Here is a 20759-nt window from a genome sequence, read left to right as displayed (position 1 = left end):
CTTTCACCACCTTAGATACTGTTCTTGCAACTCCCCTCCAGTGCCGGGCATGACCAAAACATATGGACATGGTTTGCCGGGCTTCCTGAGCACCTCCCACATCTGTCCTCTACCCCAAAGAACCTACTCAGCCTCGCCCCCGTCATGTGCGCTCTGTGAACCACCTTAAATTGTATCGGGCTGAGCCTGGCACACTAGGAAGAGGAATTAACCCTACTTAGGGCATCAGCCCATAGCCCCTCCTCAATCTCCTCCCCCAACTCCTCCTCCCATTTACCCTTCAGTTCCTCTACCAAAGCCTCCCCCTCTTCTTTCATCTCCTGGTATATCGCCGACACCTTGCCCTCTCCAACCCATACACCTGAGATCACCCTGTCCTGAATCCCCTGTGCCGGGAGCAGCGGGAATTCCCTCACCTGCCACCTCACAAACGCCCTTACTTGCATGTACCTGAAAGCGTTTCCCGGGGGTAGCCCAAACTTCTCCTCCAGCGCCCCTAAGCTCGCAAACGTCCCATCAATGAACAGGTCCCCCATTCTTTTAATCTCTGCCCTATGCCAGCTCTGAAACCCCCCGTCCATCCTTCCCGGGACAAACCGATGGTTGTCTCTGATTGGGGACCACACCGAGGCTCCCATCGCACCCCTGTGCCGTCTCCACTGCCCCCAGATCTTTAGCGTTGCCGCCACCACCGGGCTCGTGGTGTACCTTGTCGGCGAGAGCGGCAGCGGTGCCGTCACCAGCGCCCCCAGGCTCGTTCCTTTGCAGGACGCCATCTCCAACCTCTTCCATGCCGCCCCCTCTCCCTCCATCACCCACTTACGGATCATCGCCACATTGGCTGCCCAGTAGTAGCCACCCAGATTCGGCAACGCCAGCCCTCCTCTATCTCTACTACGCTCCAGAAACCCCCTCCTTACCCTCGGGGTCTTATTCGCCCACACAAAACCCATAATGCTCCTGCCTACCCTCTTAAAAAAAAGTCCTTGGTGATCACAATTGGAAGGCATGGAATTACAAAAAGAAACCTCAGAAGGACCACCATTTTAATTGACTGTACCCTGCCCGCTAGCGAGAGTGGCAACATGTCCCACCGTTTAAAGTCCTCCTCCATCTGCTCCACCAGCCGCGTCAAGTTAAGTTTGTGCAGGGCCCCCCAGCTCCTAGCTATCTGGATCCCCAAGTATCGAAAGCTCCTATCCGCCACCCTCAGCGGTAGGTCGTCTATCCCTCTTCCCTGATCCCCCGGATGCACCACAAAGAGCTCGCTCTTCCCTACATTGAGCTTATAGCCCAAGAAGTCCCAAAACTCCCTTAGGATCTGCATGACCTCCACCATCCCCTCCATTGGGTCCGCCACATACAGCAACAGGTCATCTGCATACAGCGACACTCGATGCTCCTCTCCCCCTCGGACCACCCCCCTCCATTTCCCAGACTCCCTTAATGCCATGGCCAAAGGTTCAATTGCTAATGCAAACAACAGGGGGGACAGGGGGCACCCCTGCCTCGTCCCTCGATACAGCCGGAAATACTCCGACCTCTGCCGATTCGTAACCACACTCGCCACCGGGGCTCTATATAGGAGTTTAACCCAACTGATAAACCCCTCCCCAAACCCAAACCTCCGCAACACTTCCCAGAGATATTCCCACTCCGCTCGGTCAAAGGCCTTCTCCGCGTCCATAGCTGCCACTATCTCCGCCTCTCCCTCCACCGATGGCATCATTATCATATTTAGGAGCCTTCGCACATTGGTATTTAGCTGCCTACCCTTTACGAATCCCATCTGGTCCTCGTGAATCACCCCCGGGAAACAGTCCTCAATCCTCGTAGCCAACATTTTTGCCAGCAACTTAGCATCTACGTTGAGGAGCGAGATCGGTCTATACGACCCACATTGCAGTGGGTTCTTATCCCGCTTCAGGATCAAAGAGATCGTCGCCTCCGACATTGTCGGGGGCAGGGTCCCCCCCCCTTGCTTCATTGAAGTTCCTTACCAGCAACGGGGCTAACAGGTCTACATACTTCCTATAGAACTCCACCGGGAACCCATCCGGCCCCGGGGCCTTCCCTGCCTGCATGCTCCCCAGTCCTTCAACCAGCTCCTCCACCCCAATTGGCGCCCCCAAACCAGCCACCTCTTGCTCCTCCACCCTCGGGAACCTCAGTTGGTCCAAGAATCGTCGCATCCCCTCTTTTCCCCCTGGGGGCTGGGACCTATACAGCTCCTCGTAAAAGGCCTTGAATGCCTCATTCACTTTCACCGCACTCCGCACCGTAGTTCCCCTGCCATCCTTGACTCCACCTATTTCCCTCGCTGCCATCCTCTTACGGAGCTGATGTGCCAGCATCCGACTCACTTTCTCCCCATATTCATACATCGCCCCCTGTGCCTTCCTCCACTGTGCCTCTGCCTTCCCTGTGGTCAACAGGTCGAACTCCGTCTGGAGACTTCGTCTCTCCCTGAGTAGTCCCTCATCAGGGGCCTCTGCATATCTCCTGTCCAACCTTAAAATCTCCCCCACTAACCTCTCCCTTTCCCTGCCCTCTCTCTTCTCCCTGTGAGCCCTGATGGAGATTAACTCTCCCCTGACCACCGCCTTCAGCACCTCCCATACGACTCCCACCTGCACCTCCCCGATGTCGTTGGCCTCCAGATACCTTTCGATGCACCCCCGCACCCTCCCACACACTTTCTCGTCTGCCAGCAATCCCACATCCAACCGCCACAACGGGCGTTGGTCCCTCTCCTCCCCCAGCTCTAGCTCCACCCAATGCGGGGCGTGGTCTGAAATGGCTATGGCCGAATACTCCGTTCCCTCCACTTTCGGGATCAATGCCCTGCCCAGGACAAAAGAATCTATCCGTGAGTAGGCCTTATGTACATGGGAGAAAAAAGAAAATTCTCTGGCCAAAGGCCTGGCAAATCTCCACGGATCTACTCCCCCCATCTGATCCATAAACCCCCTGAGCACCTTGGCTGCAGCCAGCCTCCTCCCCGTCCTAGATCTGGAACGATCTAATGCTGGGTCCAACACCGTGTTGAAATCCCCACCCATTATCAAGCTCCCTACCTCCAAGTCCGGAATACGCCCCAACATCCGTTTCATGAATCCAGCATCGTCCCAGTTCGGGGCGTATACATTTACCAATACTACCCCTGTCCCCTGCAACCTACTGCTCACCATCAAGTATCGGCCTCCATTGTCCGCTACTATGTTCTTGGCCTCAAACGACACCCGCTTCCCCACCAGAATTGCCACCCCTCTATTCTTCGCATCCAGCCCCGAATGGAACACCTGTCCTACCCATCCCTTCCTTAACCTGACCTGATCTTCCACCTTCAGATGTGTCTCCTGAAGCATGACCACGTCTGCCTTCAGTCCCTTTAAGTGCGCAAACACTCGGGCCCTCTTAACCGGCCCATTTAGGTCTCTCACATTCCACGTGATCAGCCGGATTGGGGGGCTACCCCCCCCCCCCCCCCCCCCCCCCGCCAACTAGCCATCTCTTATCTTAGGCCAGTCCCGTGCCCGCGTCTCCCGCACCCTCCAGTCCCCCAGACGGGGAACCCCCGCCCCGACCACCTCTTCCATTTTCAGTTCCCCCTCGGCCAGTGCAGCAGCAACCCTGTTATCCCCCCTCCCCCTCTCCCCGCTAGATCCGCATCTAGCTCTTTTGCTCCCCCCATACTACTTCCGTGAGTCAGATGACTTCTGCTGCCTTGATTTTCTATGTAGGGAATGCAATTGTAGTCTATGCAGCATTTTATCTAAATCTTATCCTTCTGGTATATCTGATGTGGGACAACCCCCCCCCCCCCCTGCCCCCCGGGTGCTCTGCCCAAGCGTAAATGCCGTTAACTCCAGATGGGATTGAATCAGAGCTTTATAAAACAATGGTGTAACGCACCACTTTGTGTTCCAGTTTCGTTGACCTAATATTCCATTAACCTTTCCCATTCCGGGGGCAGCACGGTGGCGCAGCGGTTAGCACTGCTGCCTCACGGCGCCGAGGTCCCAGTTTCGATCCCGGCTCCGGGTCACTGTCCGTGTGGGGTTTGCACATTCTCCCCGTGTCTGCGTGGGTCTCACCCCCACAACCCAAAGATGTGCAGGGTAGGTGGATTGGCCACGCTAAATTGCCCCTTGATTGGAAAAATGAATTGAGTACTCTAAATTTTTTTTTAAAAAACCTTTCCCATTCCTTTGAACCTGCTTTTCCGCACTTAGGTGATTTCATAAAGCACCAGCGCAATCTATCCTTTAATTTCTTTCACAATAGAGCTCCCAGATCAGGTTAGATGCAGAGTGATAAAGGTCTTTAAAAATTATAAATGGGTTTGTTAGGGCAATAGGGTTTGAGACAGTAAAATGGTTCCATTTGTGACAGTGTGGGTGACCAGATCTAGTGGTCATGTGTCTAAGACGGGCACTAATAAATCCAGCCAGGAATTCAGGCGTCACTTAACCCTACTCATCAAGGGGTGAGAATGTAAAACTGCCTACCACCAGGAGTGGTTGTGGTGGACAGCTAAGATACGTTCAAGGGGAAGATGGATAAGTACATGAAGGGGAAAAGAAGGTTTGCTGATTGGGTGATTTGGAGTATAGTGGAAGGAGGTTTTGCGGACAGAAATACCAGTGTGGACTAGCTGGCCTGTTGTAGTGTACATTCAATATAATTCTCTGTAATCATTCCTCAGTTCTCCAAACGGATAATCAGCAAGTGAGGAGAAGTCCTTGTTGTCCCCAAGCACGGGTTCATCAAGTGAAAGATTAGACTCTCAACAGTTTTATTACTGATGGACCCCAATCAGCCAGGAAAGAGTTCCAAAACTGAACACGTCACACTGTTCATTTTACAAATTTTGCAATGGGAAGACTGAATTTTGAGATCTTTGGTTTAAAATTCCTTTTAAAAGATTCTACTCCTGAAATGTTAAGGTACAATGCCTGTATGTCTCAACTATTTCACTGGAATCTATGGTGATGTGGTTGCTCCGGAGTCACTGAAGCAGGCACCCATGGAATTTTATCTTGACACCCCTTTCAGGAAGGGTAACGAGCATTTTGTTGAAATTCTAAGAAGGTGTAAATTACAGGACTGTCATCGGTCTCTCTTCAGGTTGCCAGGAGATCGCTGATGAATTCCGGACACAGGAGATTGATGGCCAGGCACTTTTGTTACTCAAGGAAGATCATCTGATGAGCGCCATGAATATTAAGTTAGGGCCAGCTTTGAAAATATACGCCAGAATCAACATGCTGAAAGATTCCTAACCTGAAGCAATGGTACGTCAAAGAGGACCATTGGACAGCTACAGTGACAGTTATTCTGTAAGCCAAAGTTTCTGGTCACTGTGATGATAGTGCTCTTTGGAATGGAAACTTGAGTGAAGCTCTGACTGAAATGAGCACAATAACAAAGCAACTGTTGGCTTCATGAGAAGCTCGCATTCCGGGTACAATTTTTCCCAAATAAGGAAAAAGTGCTCTTCCACAAGCAAAAGATTAATGCAGAAATATTGGCACAAGGAGTCATTTCAGAAGGTGATCCAATATGTTGAGTGTTTAGACAATGACTTCTACAGAACGTTGCTACCGTGGTGGTGGTTGGTGGTGAGACGGTTCACTGACATCCTGAAAATAGTTGCTTTTTGGAACTAGATCTGTACCGAGGTGGGTCTCTGTTTGAAACTGCATGTTTAGAGATTAGACTTGCTTTAGAATGACTTGATAATCAACAGATCTATTTTGTGATCTTTTAATGTGCCTGGAATAACAAAACGGTGCTGTAAAACTATTCTATTTGTATTTGTACAAGGCAGGATGATGAAGTACGCGTGGGGATGTACCTGTGTCTAGAACTTTAAGATCATGTAAAAGAAACAAGTGATGTAGCTTGCTGCCTGTGTGGCAGTATTTGCTTTTAAAACTTTAGCTGAAAATCACCTGTAAACATTCTATTTCCCAACAGAGTTTACACTTTATTACAAGGCCTTTTTCTCCTCTCTCTATAAGTGATTCAGATATCTGAGCATCACAGAAAACACATTTTCAAGAGGTAACTGATTCAACTGGGTGGCAAAAAGCTGGCTCATATGATTTAGTGAGAGGACCTGAACTGCACTCCGAGCAGCAGAAGATTCACAAAGTGGACAAGCAGTGTAAATCGCTTTCCCACCCTATATTGGAAGATGCCGATTGCTGTTTGTCTACCGATACTTGGCCCAAGTGGCTGCTCTTGATAATTGAGCAGTGAGTGGCAGGGGTCCAACACAGCCAGTCGCAACCCTGTCCTTACCTGATGCACACTGTCCATTATAGCCAGGAACCGCTAGCTGATTTCCTCCCCACTTCCACCTCCAAAATCCCAGGAGCATTGAGCCAAGTGCCTCAGCTGCTTTGGAAACCGCAGCTTTTCCTGCCCTCTGGCTCACTCAGTCTGCGTTTCACCAACTGAATTCTTCCAAAAGCTCCCAATGAACTACATTTTGGTAAAATTGTCGAGGTTATTAGCGCACTACAGCAATAACCACTTTTAGCCAACGCTCCATAGCCAATGAGTTGCAACAAAGACAGTCTCACCACCTGCAGAGTTTGGAGTCCGACATGGCAGCATTAACATTGTGGCGCAGTGTTTCATACATTCTTCATTTCAAAGAACGTTACACCGCTTACCTACGAGACAGAAAATGACCGGTTGGGCAGCACGGTGGCGCAGTGGTTAGCACAGTTGCCTCACGCGCCAACGTCCCAGGTTCGATCCCGGCTCTGGGTCACTGTCCATGTGGAGTTTGACCATTCTCCCCATGTTTGCGTGGGTTTCGCCCCCACAACCCAAAAGATGTGCTGGTTAGGTGAATTGGCCACGCTAAATTGCCCCTTAATTGGAAAAAACGAATTGGATACTCTAAATTTTTTTTAAAAAAAGAAAATGACCAGCTAGACTTAAAATGTAGACATACCTTTATATTAGATTTGAAATGTAACTTTAACCATTGGTCTATGTTTCTGTGTAAGTGACCACATATTTTGGACGTGCGTCTGGTCACTTTTCCACTCTCCGTCGTGTTTTGGCAATTCTTAAATTGAAGTTCTGACTTGGTCAGATGTTCACGTGAACAGGAGAGTCCACAGTTACCACTTCAAGTGGACAATCTTAAAACAAAAATCCGAGGATTACACCCAGCAATTAAAGTGCATATCAGTTATTCCGAAGTTGTTTGAGATTCGAAAAGATGGCAAGTCTGATGGAGAAAGTTTAGCTCCCCTGATAACTTTGCTCAGTACTGGCACATTCACTGTTACAAAGTCAGCAAGCACTGTTATTAAGTTACAACGTAATAGACATGAATAGTGGATTATGACGCCACTGTTGCATTAGTTTGTCCTCCAATTTTGTCTGGCAAGACAAAGCTCTTTTAAAGTGTGATGTGTGTATTCTGAGCTTCTAAAATTATATAGCATTTTGGAGCCCACAAGTCAACTGGCCTTTCTCTAATTATAGTGACTGTTCCATTAGCTCCATACAAGGAAATCTTAATATTTTCAACACTACCAGAGGGAAGGCTTTGTATGACCAAAGACAATAAATATTCAGCAATGTGGTTTAACATTCTTGGTTATTTATCTACCCTGTTGGTTTCTCTTTCAGGAAGCTCAGTGGTAATTACACTTCAATGTTCATTTGTGCAGAACTTGAATCTTTATTTGTGTGAAGGATAACATTTGCGTTATAAGTCATTTGTAGTTTTAAAAATATCTTTGTATTATTGCTTTACGTGTTATGTATTTTTGTTAAAAAATATTGGTACTGAAATGTTGTTTTTTTTTGGTCGAAACGGAAGACATCTTTGGTAACTTGCAGCTCGATTAGTGTACAAATCAATAGGTTCTGAGCTCCTCTATGGCTTATTGGGTTAGTATACTGCCTGGTAGGTGACCTGTACACGCTAGATAGCCCCTAGGTTCAGTTCACTAGTAGCGACAGTAGGACACTACAGGCTTCAGGAGCCCATGGGCTGGACAGGAGAGCGAGGGAGCGAAACTGACCAGGATTCCTGCTTCTCGTCAATATCCAGTGACCCACGCGGGACGGTGAATAAGGGCTGAGCCAGACTTGGTTGTGATGGTTTCCCAGGTTGAGTTGGCTGAGCCAGGTTGACTGACTGACTCGCCAAGATACCCACATCAAAGACAGCCACTTGAGTGAGGTGGCAAGAGAGCCACCAGGTTGAACCACATCGCCGCGAACCAGTGCTTTCAGGGAAATGTGTGTGAAAATTTGAGGGGGAAAGAAAGACCCCTCCCAAAGAAAAGGTGTTTTAGCTCGTGGCTCGAGTGTCACCTATCAGCCTTGGCAAATCTGAGCGCTCAAACCAGTGCCCATGTCTCTCTTCTGAGAAGTTCACCAAAGTCAGATTATTTGAAACTTGTTAGCACATTAGTCAGATGGATTGATCAGTTTAAAATATCAGTTCTTGCACATCTTCGTTTTTACAATACCAAATGTGTCCAGTCTTTGCCCATTATGAACCACCATCAGACACAGTTACATCAACCTTTCCTAATCTTGAGAAATTGGCAGGAAAAGTAGCTTTTTGGCATTCTTGACTATATATTTTATCTTATTTAATAAAAGAACTGTGAACAGCCGAAGATATTACTTTAATTGATGTACCTCGGTAAAACAAAGCAATAAACATTTCAGTACTAGTAGCTGCTGTTTTGAAAGATGACATTAAGATTTTTCGGCCAAATTACAAAACTCGGATGGAGTTACTTGAAGAAATTGAGCCGGATTTGCGTTATTTTCCCCTAATTTTTATGTTTTTTCCAAAATGCAACAAAATGCATTGTTTTAAAATGTGCATCACTCTTTGCAATGAAATGTATTTTTTGTACATTTTAAAGCCATTCTCAAGACCTCCTTATGTTGTTTGAGTGCCCATCTCAGATTTTGACTTGTATTTCGAGATGCGTGCACATGTTTCAAAGGCTACATGGATATTCAGTCATGGAGTTCAGTCTGTTTGCAATGTGTGTCTTTATTTCACCAAACCTTTGCTGAGTTTCCTTAGTTGCAGGTTCACTTCTTGATGTGAATTGAAATAGCAGTGTCTACATTCCTGCGAGATGTCTTCTTTTCCTGTTACCAATGTGTTGCCGAGTTCACGACTTGGCGTTGCCTGGTTTTGTTATTTTCAATAATGTTCTAATTGTTACATTACAAATTTGAAACCCAAATTGACACCATGCATTGAGAACCCGCTGAATAAGGCTGCAATAAATTATTTCCGAGCTGTTCGATTTGAAACGGAAGTCGAGCACGGCCCGATTGAGTGAACAATTACTTCTGACTGCAGACGTTTTTTTTCTAATTCTTGTGTTGGTACGTAATAAATCGATTTCAAAAAAAATACTGTGGATCTTTATTCATTTTTGATGAATTTACGTTAAGTTTTATTTCAACCCAGACCCACCCAGTAACAACGATGATTCTGGGACTAAACTTTTGGTGGATTACCTTTATGGTTGGGAAACAGTAGTGTAGGGTCCCGGGGCCGCCATGGCAGATGGTGAAATTTGAATTCAATAACAAAATCTGGAATTAAGTCTAAAAGTTGACCATGAAACCATTGTCATTTGTCGTAAAAACCCATCTGGTTCACTAATGTTCTTTAGGGAAGGAAATCTGCCGTCCTTACCCGGTCTGGCCTGCATGTGACTCCAGGTTCACAGCAATGTGGTTGATTCTTAAATGCTCTCAGGGGTGGGCATTAAATGCTGACCCAGCCAGCGACGCCTGCATTCCATGGAATACAAAAAAGGGTTGTGGGGGAGGAATGAAATTAAGCAATATTAGATGAAGATAACACTTAAAATAAGCAAAATACTGCAGATGCTGGAATCAGAAACCAGAACAGAGGTCGCCGGTTGGAGACTGTTCTCCCGCCGGAGATGAATCGCCACTGATTTGCGCTCGCACTGGGAGCGGAAATCCAGGGGCATTTCCCTAATCCTGGCCATACAAACGTATGCATGACAGGGACTCCGAGGGATTCGTTCATTAATCCCACTATCAGGCCACCATTTTGAGTGGGCAGCCTAGTGGCGAGGTCCGGTGGCTAGCCTCCTCCTCCCCGCAACACATTCCCACTACGGGGATTTTATAGGATTTCCCCCCCATCAGTGCGAGGGTGAACCGGCCTCCCCCACCAGAGACCTCTATTACAAAGACCCCCATACGGGAGACTCCCACCAGTGACCCCCAATTACAGAGACTGCCCCCCTTGCTGAGATTCCCGCAAGTGTGTCCTATTCCAGAGATGCCCACCAGAAACTGCACCCCCCCCACCCCCGCCCCCCCACAGCAGAGAGGCTCCCACCTGGAAGTCGCCCAGAAGAGAGACCCATGCCTGGAAACTGGAGAGCAATCCAGACATAGTCGGTAAAAATAAAATCTCTACTTTAAAACTCACCTGTGCAATACACCTGCCGGCTCAGGAAGCAGGAAAACAGGAAGCAGCACCTATCAATTCCTGGAAAGAGAAAACCAGTCAGCTGTGTTTAAATCCCTCAGATCTTTGATCTACAAGCCTTTAATTTCTATCTCTGTGAAATTGATTTTATTAGGCTGTGATTGACACCTTGCACATACAAAAAAAAAAATTGCTTATTGTCACAAGTAGGCTGCAAATGAAGTTACTGTGAAAAGCCCCTAGTCACCACATTCCGGTGCCTGTTCAGGGACCAACCAGCTGTCTCAATTGTTTAATCTCATTTCCCTTCCCGCTTGTGTGGATTTCAAGTAGCCAGCTGTGAAACAAGCCCCAATGTTTATAAACTGCATTCTCCATCGAAAAAGAGAGCACTTAACTGTCTTTGATGGGGTCCAAGAACTGTCAATCATAGCTAGATGAGTCAGATTTGCATTGTGGGGGTGAGGGTGGCCTTTCGATGGACTTTGGGGGTCAACTCCCTTAACGAATTATCCCCTTGGTCCACTGCGAGGTCCACCATGACAGGGTGACGCTGAGAAATACCTGCACAAGTTCACGCCCATGTGAATCCCAACCCAGAGGCCGGGAGGTTCGCTTGGGCTTGGAGAAATCAGGTGCCCGGCCCGTTAATAGGATGCAATAGGTCAATCTCTGTCCTTTCATCAGAAACAGCAAATCTATAAATTTGTACTCCATCCCTTTCCTAATCCAATTCTGAAACCATATTTGTTTTTGTTTTAGTGCACTTCAGACTGCTCCTAATTTATCTATTGACTCTGGAAACTTCCCTCTAATTATGCTGTACTTCTTTAATACATGGGCCTATGTTTTTCGAATGGCCGGGTCTCACTTCTCACCATCTGAAGAGTCGGCGAGGAACACAACCCCGTTGACTCAGTGCCCCGCAGGCATTTCACACTCGAGGAGGGCTAAGTGGCTGCAGGTGGGACTTTCCACCCCTCTCGAAGTCCCACGTGACATCTTTCTGTGGTCAGGGTGGGCAAGAACCCGAGGGAATCCCGTCCCTTCAATGACGCGCACTCTCATTCCCACCTTGCAAGAGTGTGAAATTCTGACCATCGGCCCAACGCTCCGATGCTCGACCCATGTCAGATGGAGGTGGCAAGTCTTTAAAAATGGTGGATGGGTCCCAATTCTCAGATTCTCGTTTCTGGCAGAGTTATCTATGCGGTATATATGTGCCTGTGACAAGCCCACAGGGAGCACTCCAATCTGGCCAGCTCCTTTAAGGAATCGCAGGAACCCAAAAATCGCAATAGGCCGCATGGCCTATCAAGCCTGCTCCATGATTCAATATGATCGTGGCTAATCTTGTGCTACGTTCAAATATAAAATAATTGGGTACTTTAAATTTCTTTAAAAAGTATCTCATACTGAATGTAAGACAGATATTGTAAATTTTTTATCTTTCTGAACTTGTGTAGTAAAGTTTATTTTTGTTTGGTCAAAATCCGTGGAATCTTGTGGTTTTATTCACGGAGTAAGTGGCATGAATCTCAAACATTATCAACGTTAAACAAAATGCTCTAAGTCCCTAACCAGATCTTGCCATCAGCATGAAAGTCTAAGATCATACGGCACAAATATAAATATGAGGAATATATTTCCACATGTGCAAATCTCCACTGAAATTGCCGTTTGTAATTTTTGCAATTTTCCTTTTTTGAAATGCGCTTTTTAAAAACTGAGGCAATTAACATGACCGTAAGATGGAACTTCATTCAGAGAGCCCACCAATCATCAGGAGAGACAAACGTTGAGGGTTGGGGGATTGGCGAGGATGCAGACTGGGGAGGGGAGAAGACTGAAGGAGGGGGAGTTGGGAAGAGACAGCTGGAGCTCGTGGCCAATTGCTATACTGTCGGGGTGGCCAAAGGGAGACTCTGATTTGTTTGCATGGGTATGGGGGAGGGGGGGGGGGGGGGCGGGGGGGAGAGAGAACCGGGAAATTCCTGCATCTGGTTGGCAAGGTTATGTGCAACGCCAGGGAAATTCATCAGGTGGCCGCAAGGGTAACCCTGGACCTGAAGATTAAAGGTATTAAAATAAGTGACAGAAGTCCAGTTTGAGACCATGACCTAAGCAGAGAGGGCACCATCCACTCAGGTTAGCCAAGACGTACAGGTGCTTACAGGTACCAGTAAAATCCAGCTGAGACCTGTTGAAAACCAGTCCCCACCAGCTCAGGCCTGAACTGGTCTAGTAATAGTCCGAACTGTTTTTTTTCCCTTCTGGGAAACAAATGTAGGTAAGCACCAATCGGGAGCTCAACAGTAATTCTGGTTCAGACCTTTATCTAATGAGCCTATTATTTCTCAGTTGAGACAGGAACACCAGTCTCCCAGCGATCAGCCATCTGTTCAGCCTATGAATAGGATGGGCAGCATAGACTACGCATAGTGAAGACATCAGAAATGTTTCTGTAGTTAACCTGAACGTCAGTTGAATAAAAACTGTTTGGAAGAAGGGGCCCAAATAGCTACATGTCTGAGCAGGTCATCTACTTCTGACGCTGATAGCACAAAAGGTGTGCCGTGCTATTGGAGCTCCAGCTTTCAGATGGGGCATTACAGACCCCCTTCTCCCTGCTGAGGAAGATTTTGACAATCCCACCTCGAAGAACAACACAGGAGTGCTCCTGGTGTCGAGGTCAATCTCAATCCCGCAACTAAGATGACTAAAAACAGATTATCTGGCACCTGCCACATTGCTACTTGTGAAGTCTTGCTGAACATTTTATTTCACGGCCCATCCTTACAGACGGGCGGCACGGTAGCACAGTAGTTAGCACTGTTGCTTCACAGCGTCAGGGACCCAGGTTCGATTCCCGGCTCGGGTCACTGTCTGTACGGAGTCTGCACGTTCTCCCCGTGCCTGCTTGGGTTTCCTCCCACAAGTTCCGAAAGACGTGCTGTGAGGTGAATTGGACATTCTGAATTCTCCCTCTCTGTACCTGAACAGGCATCGGAATGTGGCGACTAAGAGGGTTTTAACAGTAACTTCATTGCGGTGTTAATGTAAGTCTACCTGTGACACTAATAAAGATTATTATTATTACTGGCAGCAACCCAAGGATATCCTTATCATTCTTGGACTGGATTTGAACTAAAGTTCCACAAATGGATGCTACTCAAAACTGGAACTTTTCACCTCCGAGGCAACAGCGCTACCATTGGGAATCAAACTGACAAGAGTTAAACATGTAGCAATCGTTCAATGTCAGCAATATTCTACACTGAACTAAACGACTATTTAGTCTGTTTAGCAGTAGATGAGTTAATTGGCGAGGATGCAGAGAGATCTTTAATCCAAAACATATACTCCGAAGCAGGAGTACAGAGCGTTCTGAGGGCAAAGCACACAGGAGAGGTTAATACGTTCAGGTTTCCAGTAACAATAACTAACATCTCTGTGCTGCAATACACAGGAACCTGGTCATGGTTAGCTGAGCCGAGTCCATTCAGTAGTCAGTGTAATGTCTACACTTTCTACTACCAAGTGCCAATTACCATGCAGCTCAATGGCATTGCCAGTCAGGTCTCCTTTGAGATGTCAGCCAGACAGATGGATTGAGGAAGCAGCCATTAGTGCGAAAATGCCACACAAATCAGTGTTTGAAGACTTATTTCAAAATTTGACACAATCACATTTTTAGTCACTGGCCCCAAAATATAGAAAATATTTGTCTTGCTCTAATGAGGCTGCCGTAAGTAATTGAGGCCACTGCTGTTGATCTTCAGAATGCTAGAGCATTAAAGGAGACCACTTGGCCCATCTTTGGCCAGCTCACTGCAAGAGTAACTCACCCAGTGGTACTCTCCCACCTTGTCCCCCCCAGCCCCACAAATCTTTTATTTTCAGATCATAGAATCCCCAGTGCAGAAGGAGACTATTCAGCCCATCGAGTTACTCCCCTCCCTATCCCAATAACCCCTTAACCAAACTGCACACATTTTTGGGACACTAATGGGAAATTTAGCGCGGCCAATCCACCTAACCTGCTTGTCTTTGGACTGTGGGAGGAAACCGGAGCACCCGGAGGAAACTCAGGCAGACACGGGGAGAGCGTGCAGACTCCCCACAGTCACCCGATTGAACCCGGGTCCCTGGCTCTGTGAGGCAGCAGTGCTAACCACTGTGCCGCCCTGCCACCCCATAATGATCCAATTCTCTTTTGAAAGCCTAAGTTGAACCTGCCCTCGGGCAGAACATTCCAGAACTTAATCACTCGCAGCAAAGAGAGGTTTTCATCATGTCGCCCGTTTGCCAATCACCTCGAATCAGCGACCACCATTGGAAAATTTTCTCCCGATCTCAGTCCGGACCCCAAATGATTTTGAATATCTCTACCAAATCTCTCAACCTTCTCTACTTCAAGTAAAACTGCTCAGTTTCTCCAATCTATCTGCGTTATTGGAGTTTCTCATCCCTGGAACCATTCTCGTGAATCTTTTCTGCACTCTCTCGAAAGCCTTCACATCTTTCCTAAGATGTGGCACGCAGAACTGGACACAGTACTCCAATGAGGCTGGACCAATGTCTTATACAAGTTCACCGTAATCTCCTTGCCTTATTTATTCATACACCTCTATTTAAAAAGCTCAGGATCCCTTCTGAATCGTGCTCTCAAATTTGCCCTGCAACCTTCACTGATGTGTGCATATATACACCCAGGTTCCAGGGCTGGGTTTATTAGAATGTCAGCCTTTTCTCCTTCGAGTGTTGCATTACCTCGAGCGATAACCTACCAAAGTTTACAAAGAAAACAAAGAAAACTTCAATAACACTATTGCTCACGGTGATGCAGACTCACATTATTAATGGATTCTCACTGAAACTGAGCTATGGTTTTCATCTCTCTGCTGACACCTAGTGAAAGAGTAAAATGTCACTATATCACTGCTGTAATTGTTAGTGATGGGGTGGGGGGGGGGGGGGGGAAGAGAGAGAGCCAGTTAGCTCAGTCGGCTGGACAGCGAGTGCGTGGATCAGGTTAACTCCCAATAGCATGAGTCCAGCTGAGGTGAAGTCAGGCCTGCCTCCTCACCCCACCCATAGTTAACTTTGCCCAGGTTTGGAGAACAATCACCAAGGATCTCCTTTGAGCAGAGAACTCAAGGAGAGGGAGCACTTAATAAGACCATTTACAAGGAGTATTAATAGTTTAAGCTTTTCTCCAAATTGGCCATCACTTTCCACCTCTGACTAACCCTTGGGTAAAAATGTGGGGCAGACAATTTAAACTGTCCAGAAGTTTGGAAAATGTTAACTTCTTGGTGTTTATTGTGTCTGTGACCAGGGAGCTGTCACACAAAAATAAAAGCCTCTGTTTTTGCATGAAATATATTTCTTTTAGGTGAAACATTCCACTGAAGCACAAAATCAGAATCTCTGAATTGTTACGGCGCAGAGGGAGCCCATTCGGCCCATCGTGACTGCACCAGCCCTCCAAACAAGCATCGTGACTCAGTGCCATTACCCTGCATTTTCCCCCTCCCCATTCTTTCTATTTGAATAATTATCTAACGCCCTCTTGAATGGCCTCAATTGAACCTGCCTCCACCACACTGCCAGACAGCACATTCCAGACCCCAAACCCCTCTCACATCACATTTGCTTTTTTAAAAAAAACACTTTAAATCTGTGTCCTCCTGTTCTCGATCCTTTTCATTGACTCATAGAATCTGTGGCACGGAGACAGGACCTTCGGCCCAAACTGGTCCATGCCAACCAAAAAGCCCATCTAAGCTAACCCCATTTGCCTGCATTTGGCCCTTGTCCCTCTAATCCTTTCCTATCCAATCCTTGTATCTGCCCAAATGCCCTTTAAATGCTGTCAGTGTCCGTGCCTCAACCACTTCCTCCGGCAGCTCATTCCACATACGTCCCACCCTCTGTGTAAAAAAGTTGCTCTTCAGGTTCCCATTAATTCTTTCCCCTCTTAACTTAAACCTCTGCCCTCGAGTTCTTGATTCCCCAACCCTGGGAAAAAGATTGAGTGCATTCACCCTATCTGTGCCTCTCATGGGGCGAGATTCTCCAACCCCCCGCCGGATCGAAGAATTGCCGGGGGCTGGCGTGAATCCCGCCCCCGCCGGTTGCCGAATTCTCCGGCACCGGATATTCGGCGGGGGCGGGAATCGGGCCGCGCCCCCCCCCCGGCGATTCTCCGGCCCGGATATACCGAAGTCCCGCTGCTGGAATGCCTGTCCCGCCGGCGTGGATTAAACCACCTCTCTTACCGGCGGGACAAGGCGGTGCGGGCGGGCTACGGGGTCTGCGATCTGGCGCCGGGGGTGCCCCCACGGTGGCCAGGCCCGCGATCGGGGCCCACCGATCCGCGGGCGGGCCTGTGCCGTGGGGGCACTCTTTTCCTTCTGCCTTCGCCACGTTCTCCACCATGGCGGAGACGGAAGAGACCCCTTCCACTGCGCATGCGCGGGGATGCCGTGAGTGGCCGCTAACGCTCCCGCGCATGCGCCGCCTGGCAAAGTCAGTTTCGCCCCAGCTGGCGGGGCACCAAAGGCCTTTCGCGCCACCTGGCGGGGTGGAAATCAGTCCGGCGCGGGCCTAGCCCCTCAAGGTTAGGGCTCGGCCCCTCAAGATGCGGAGGATTCCGCACCTTTGGGGCGGCGCGATGCCCGACTGATTTGCACCGTTTTTGGCGCCTGTCGGCGGACATCGCGCCGATTACGGAGAATTTTGCCCATGATCTTAGATGCCTCTATAAGATCACCCCTCAGACTCCTACACTCCAAAGAAAAAAGTCCCAGCCTGTCCAATCTCTCCCTGTAACTCAGTCCCTTGAGTCCTGGCAACATCCTTGTAAATCTCTTCTGCCTCTCTCCAGTTTAATAACATCTTTCCTACAGCAAGGCGACCAAAACTGACCACAATACTCCAGGTGCGGCCTCACCAATGTCCTGTACAACTGCAGCATAACTTCCCAACTTCCAGACTCAATGCCCTGACTGATGAAGGCCAGCATGCCAAAAGCTTTCTTCACTGCCCTATCTACCTGTGACTCCACCTTTAGAGAACTGTGCACCTGAACTCCAAGGTCCCTCTGTTCCATGATACTCTGAGGTCCTACCATTCACCGTGAAAGTCCGACCTTGATTTAACTTTCCAAAATGCAACACCTCACACTTATCTGCATTGAACTGCATTTGCCACTTCTCGGCCCACTTCCCCAACTGATCAAGATCTTGCTGCAACTTTTGATAACCTTCCTCACTGTCTACAATATCACCTATTTTAGTGTCATCTGCAAACTTACTGATCATGCCTTGTACATTCTCATCCAAATCGTTGATATAGATAACAAACAGCAATGGGCCCAGCACTGACCCCCTGAGGCACACCACTAGTCACAGGCCTCCAGTCCGACAAGCATCCTTCCACCATTACCCTCTGCTTCCTACCATCAAGCCAATTGTATATCCAATTTGCCAGCTCTCCCTGGATTCCATGTGATCTAACCTTCCAGAGCAGCCTACCATGTGGAACTTTATCAAAGGCCTTACCGAAGTCCATCTAGACTATGAGTACCACCCTGCCCTCATAACCTTTCCTGGTCACTTCATCAAAGAACTTAACAAATTTGTACGGCATGATCTCCCATGCACAAAGCCGTGCTGACTTCTCCTAATCAAACCCTGTCTTTCCAAATGTCTGTACATCTTATCCCTCAGAATCCTCTTTAGTACCTTACCCACCACAGATGTTAGGCTTACAGGTCTATAATTCCCAGGTTTTTCTTTGCAGCCCCTCTTAAATAAGGGTGCAGCATTTGCTACCCCCTGCCCCCCCCCCCCCCCCCCCTGTCTTCTGATACCTCACCTGTGGCTAACGATGATGCAAATATCTCAACCAGGGCTCACACAATTTCTTCTGTAGCCTCACGCAGTGTTCTTGGATGTACCTGGTCAGGGCCAGGAGATTTATCCACCTTCAAACATTTAATACGTCCATCGCCTCCTCTACTGTAATGCGAACTGTCCCCAATATATCGCCACTAAGCTTCAGGTTCCCAAGTCTCCATGTCTTTCTCCACGGTAAACACAGAGGAGAAATATTCATCGAGAACCTCGCCCATCTCCTGCGGTTCCACACACGTGTCCACTTTTGTCCTTGATGGGTCCTATTATCTCTCCAGTTATTCTTTTTCCTTTAATATACCTAAAGAATCCCTTTGGGTTCACCTTAATCCTCTCGGTCAAAGCTACCTCATGCCCCCTTTTTGCCCTCCCAATTTCCTTCTTGAGTATACTCCTGTATCCCCTGTATACTTCCAGCTGCTGGTACCTGGGCCATGCCTCCTTTTTCCTGGCCAGACCTCAATATGTTTTGTCATCCAGGGTTCCCTACTCCTGCCAGCCTTGCCCTTCACCATAACAGGAACATATAGACCCTGAACTCAGGCTATTGCACTTTTAAAGACCTCCCACTTTTCAGAGGTCCCTTTGCCCTCAAACAAGCTACTCCAATCAATCCTTGCAAACTTCTGTCTAATTCCATCAAACTTCACCGTGCCCCAATTTAGAACTTGCACCTGCGGGCCAGTTTTGTCCCTTTCCATAATTATTTTAAAATTAATAGAACCAATTACGAGCGGTCTACTCTATCCAACATCCTTATGGGTGAATGTCTACAATTCTCCAGCCCTCTGGCACCTCCCCTGAGTCTTGGGAAGACTGAAAGATCTTGACTAGAGACCCTGCAACTGAAACCTTATTCAATTGTTCGGTGGATTTGAGGATGATCCCGTGGCAACATTCAAAGGGTCCTGGCCAGTGACCCTCCATCAATAAAAACCAACAAAAACACCTCAGCTGCTGTGAGATCTTGTACGTTCACCTATATAACTCTGGCTTCAATTCCAAAGCACTTCATAGCCAATGGATTATTGAAAACCATTATCTCAATGAACACTGGGATTGTCTGGACGAGGAAAGACAAATCCAGCCCATCTGTTCTGGGCCAGAATTCAAATACTAATAACTGGATATAGTTTAATTCTTAACCTTAATTCCTCATTTGATTATCTCACCGTATCTCCTGTCAGAAAGGGACTCTTTCTCAGCCACTGAAAGCGAATACATGACCACGTAGACAAACGTCAAATACTGAAGATGCTGGAAATGTGAAATCTACAGCGGTCCAGAGAGTAAAACAGAATTAATGTTTACATCACAACAGGAAGTAGCAGGAGATTTAACAGTTTAGAAGCAAACAGAGAAATCGGGAAGTGGTGGGAGAGGGGTTATGGTTGGGAGGGTAGGACAAAAAGCTCCATAAGAGGGTGAAGGGCAAGAGAATTTAAATGACAACGGTGTATGGCAAAACGGGACAGTTTTCCCAGCAGTCTAGGTATGTCTAAGTGTGTCCAATGCCCAGGTGTCTGGCTGTGTCCAGGTGTGTCTATTTGTGTACAGGTGTGTCCAGGTATAGGAAGGCTATGTCCAGTGTTGCTAACTTTTGGTTGGTTCAATTGGCTCTATTTTATAACCTTTGCTCTCGAGTCGCCAGGTATCTTTATGATACCGCCACGAGGTTCAAGTTCAAGTAATGTTCAATAACTCAATACACCAATTAGTAAGATTCAAATCAAAGCACATTTATTATATACAGTAAATCGCTACTCATGCATAAACTCTACTTTCTAAGCTATTTCTATCACTAACCGGCCAATACTTAGCTTCGGTCTGGCCCACCAGGTCAGGGGAACAAATGGCCTTTCGTTTGGGTTCTGAGTCTGCGGGATTCAAAGCTGGTATGGACTGGTAGCGAGGAGCGCCTATCTCGTAGCGAGCGTTGACTTGAAACTTATGTTCTTGGAGGCAGCTGGACAGGTCACTGTCAAGGGTTGCTTCGCGTTGCTGAGTGACCCGGTCAAGAAGGACGATTTGAACTTGGGGGCTTAACTTTATAGTCCACAGGGGCTTCCCGCCTTTCGGGGCGGACCTCGTACCAGGTCCCAAGTGATTGGACTTTGTTCCAATCGCTTGGTTCGATTTTTCCAATACTGGAGCGGTTCCCTGATCGATGGGTGGTCTTTAGGTGTCTGTTAACCTCTTTTGTGTTGGCTCCTGCTGGCGCCGAGGAGTCTGGCTTAGCCTTGTTTGTCCCAAATGTTGCGATTGTTCCCGGGGATTGCTTATTAGTATGTAGATGGGGGGGCGGGCCCATCGGGGGGGGGGGGGGGGGCCGGGAGGGGGGCGGGTCC

The 20759-nt window shown here is 47.8% G+C and overlaps 1 protein-coding gene and 1 long non-coding RNA gene across 5 annotated transcripts in view; one reads left to right on the top strand and one right to left on the bottom strand.

Moving 5' to 3' along the window:
• Positions 1-9408, top strand: part of LOC140392526 (polyhomeotic-like protein 2) — a 33726-nt gene extending 24318 nt beyond the window's left edge. For 2 of the 4 annotated variants that reach the window (XM_072477787.1, XM_072477786.1), the window contains exon 7: positions 5131-9408. In XM_072477787.1, the coding sequence (XP_072333888.1) occupies positions 5131-5285 (155 nt within the window). In that variant the 3' untranslated portion in view covers positions 5286-9408. The remainder of the gene's footprint in view (positions 1-5130) is intronic. The other 2 variants (XM_072477789.1, XM_072477788.1) reach the window with 1 other exon arrangement.
• A 12-nt stretch (positions 9409-9420) lies between these two features.
• Positions 9421-19664, bottom strand: LOC140392528 (uncharacterized). The gene is made up of 3 exons (XR_011935386.1): positions 19584-19664; positions 10490-10549; positions 9421-9813 (listed from the first exon to the last, which is right to left on the bottom strand). It is a non-coding gene; the product is annotated as an uncharacterized lncRNA (long non-coding RNA).
• Positions 19665-20759: the final 1095 nt, after the last annotated feature.

This window comes from Scyliorhinus torazame, chromosome 16 (assembly GCF_047496885.1).
Source record: "Scyliorhinus torazame isolate Kashiwa2021f chromosome 16, sScyTor2.1, whole genome shotgun sequence".
NCBI classification, from domain to species: Eukaryota; Metazoa; Chordata; class Chondrichthyes; order Carcharhiniformes; family Scyliorhinidae; genus Scyliorhinus; species Scyliorhinus torazame.
Note: the sequence above shows the minus strand (reverse complement) of the source record. Positions and strands in the feature narration are given on the sequence as shown.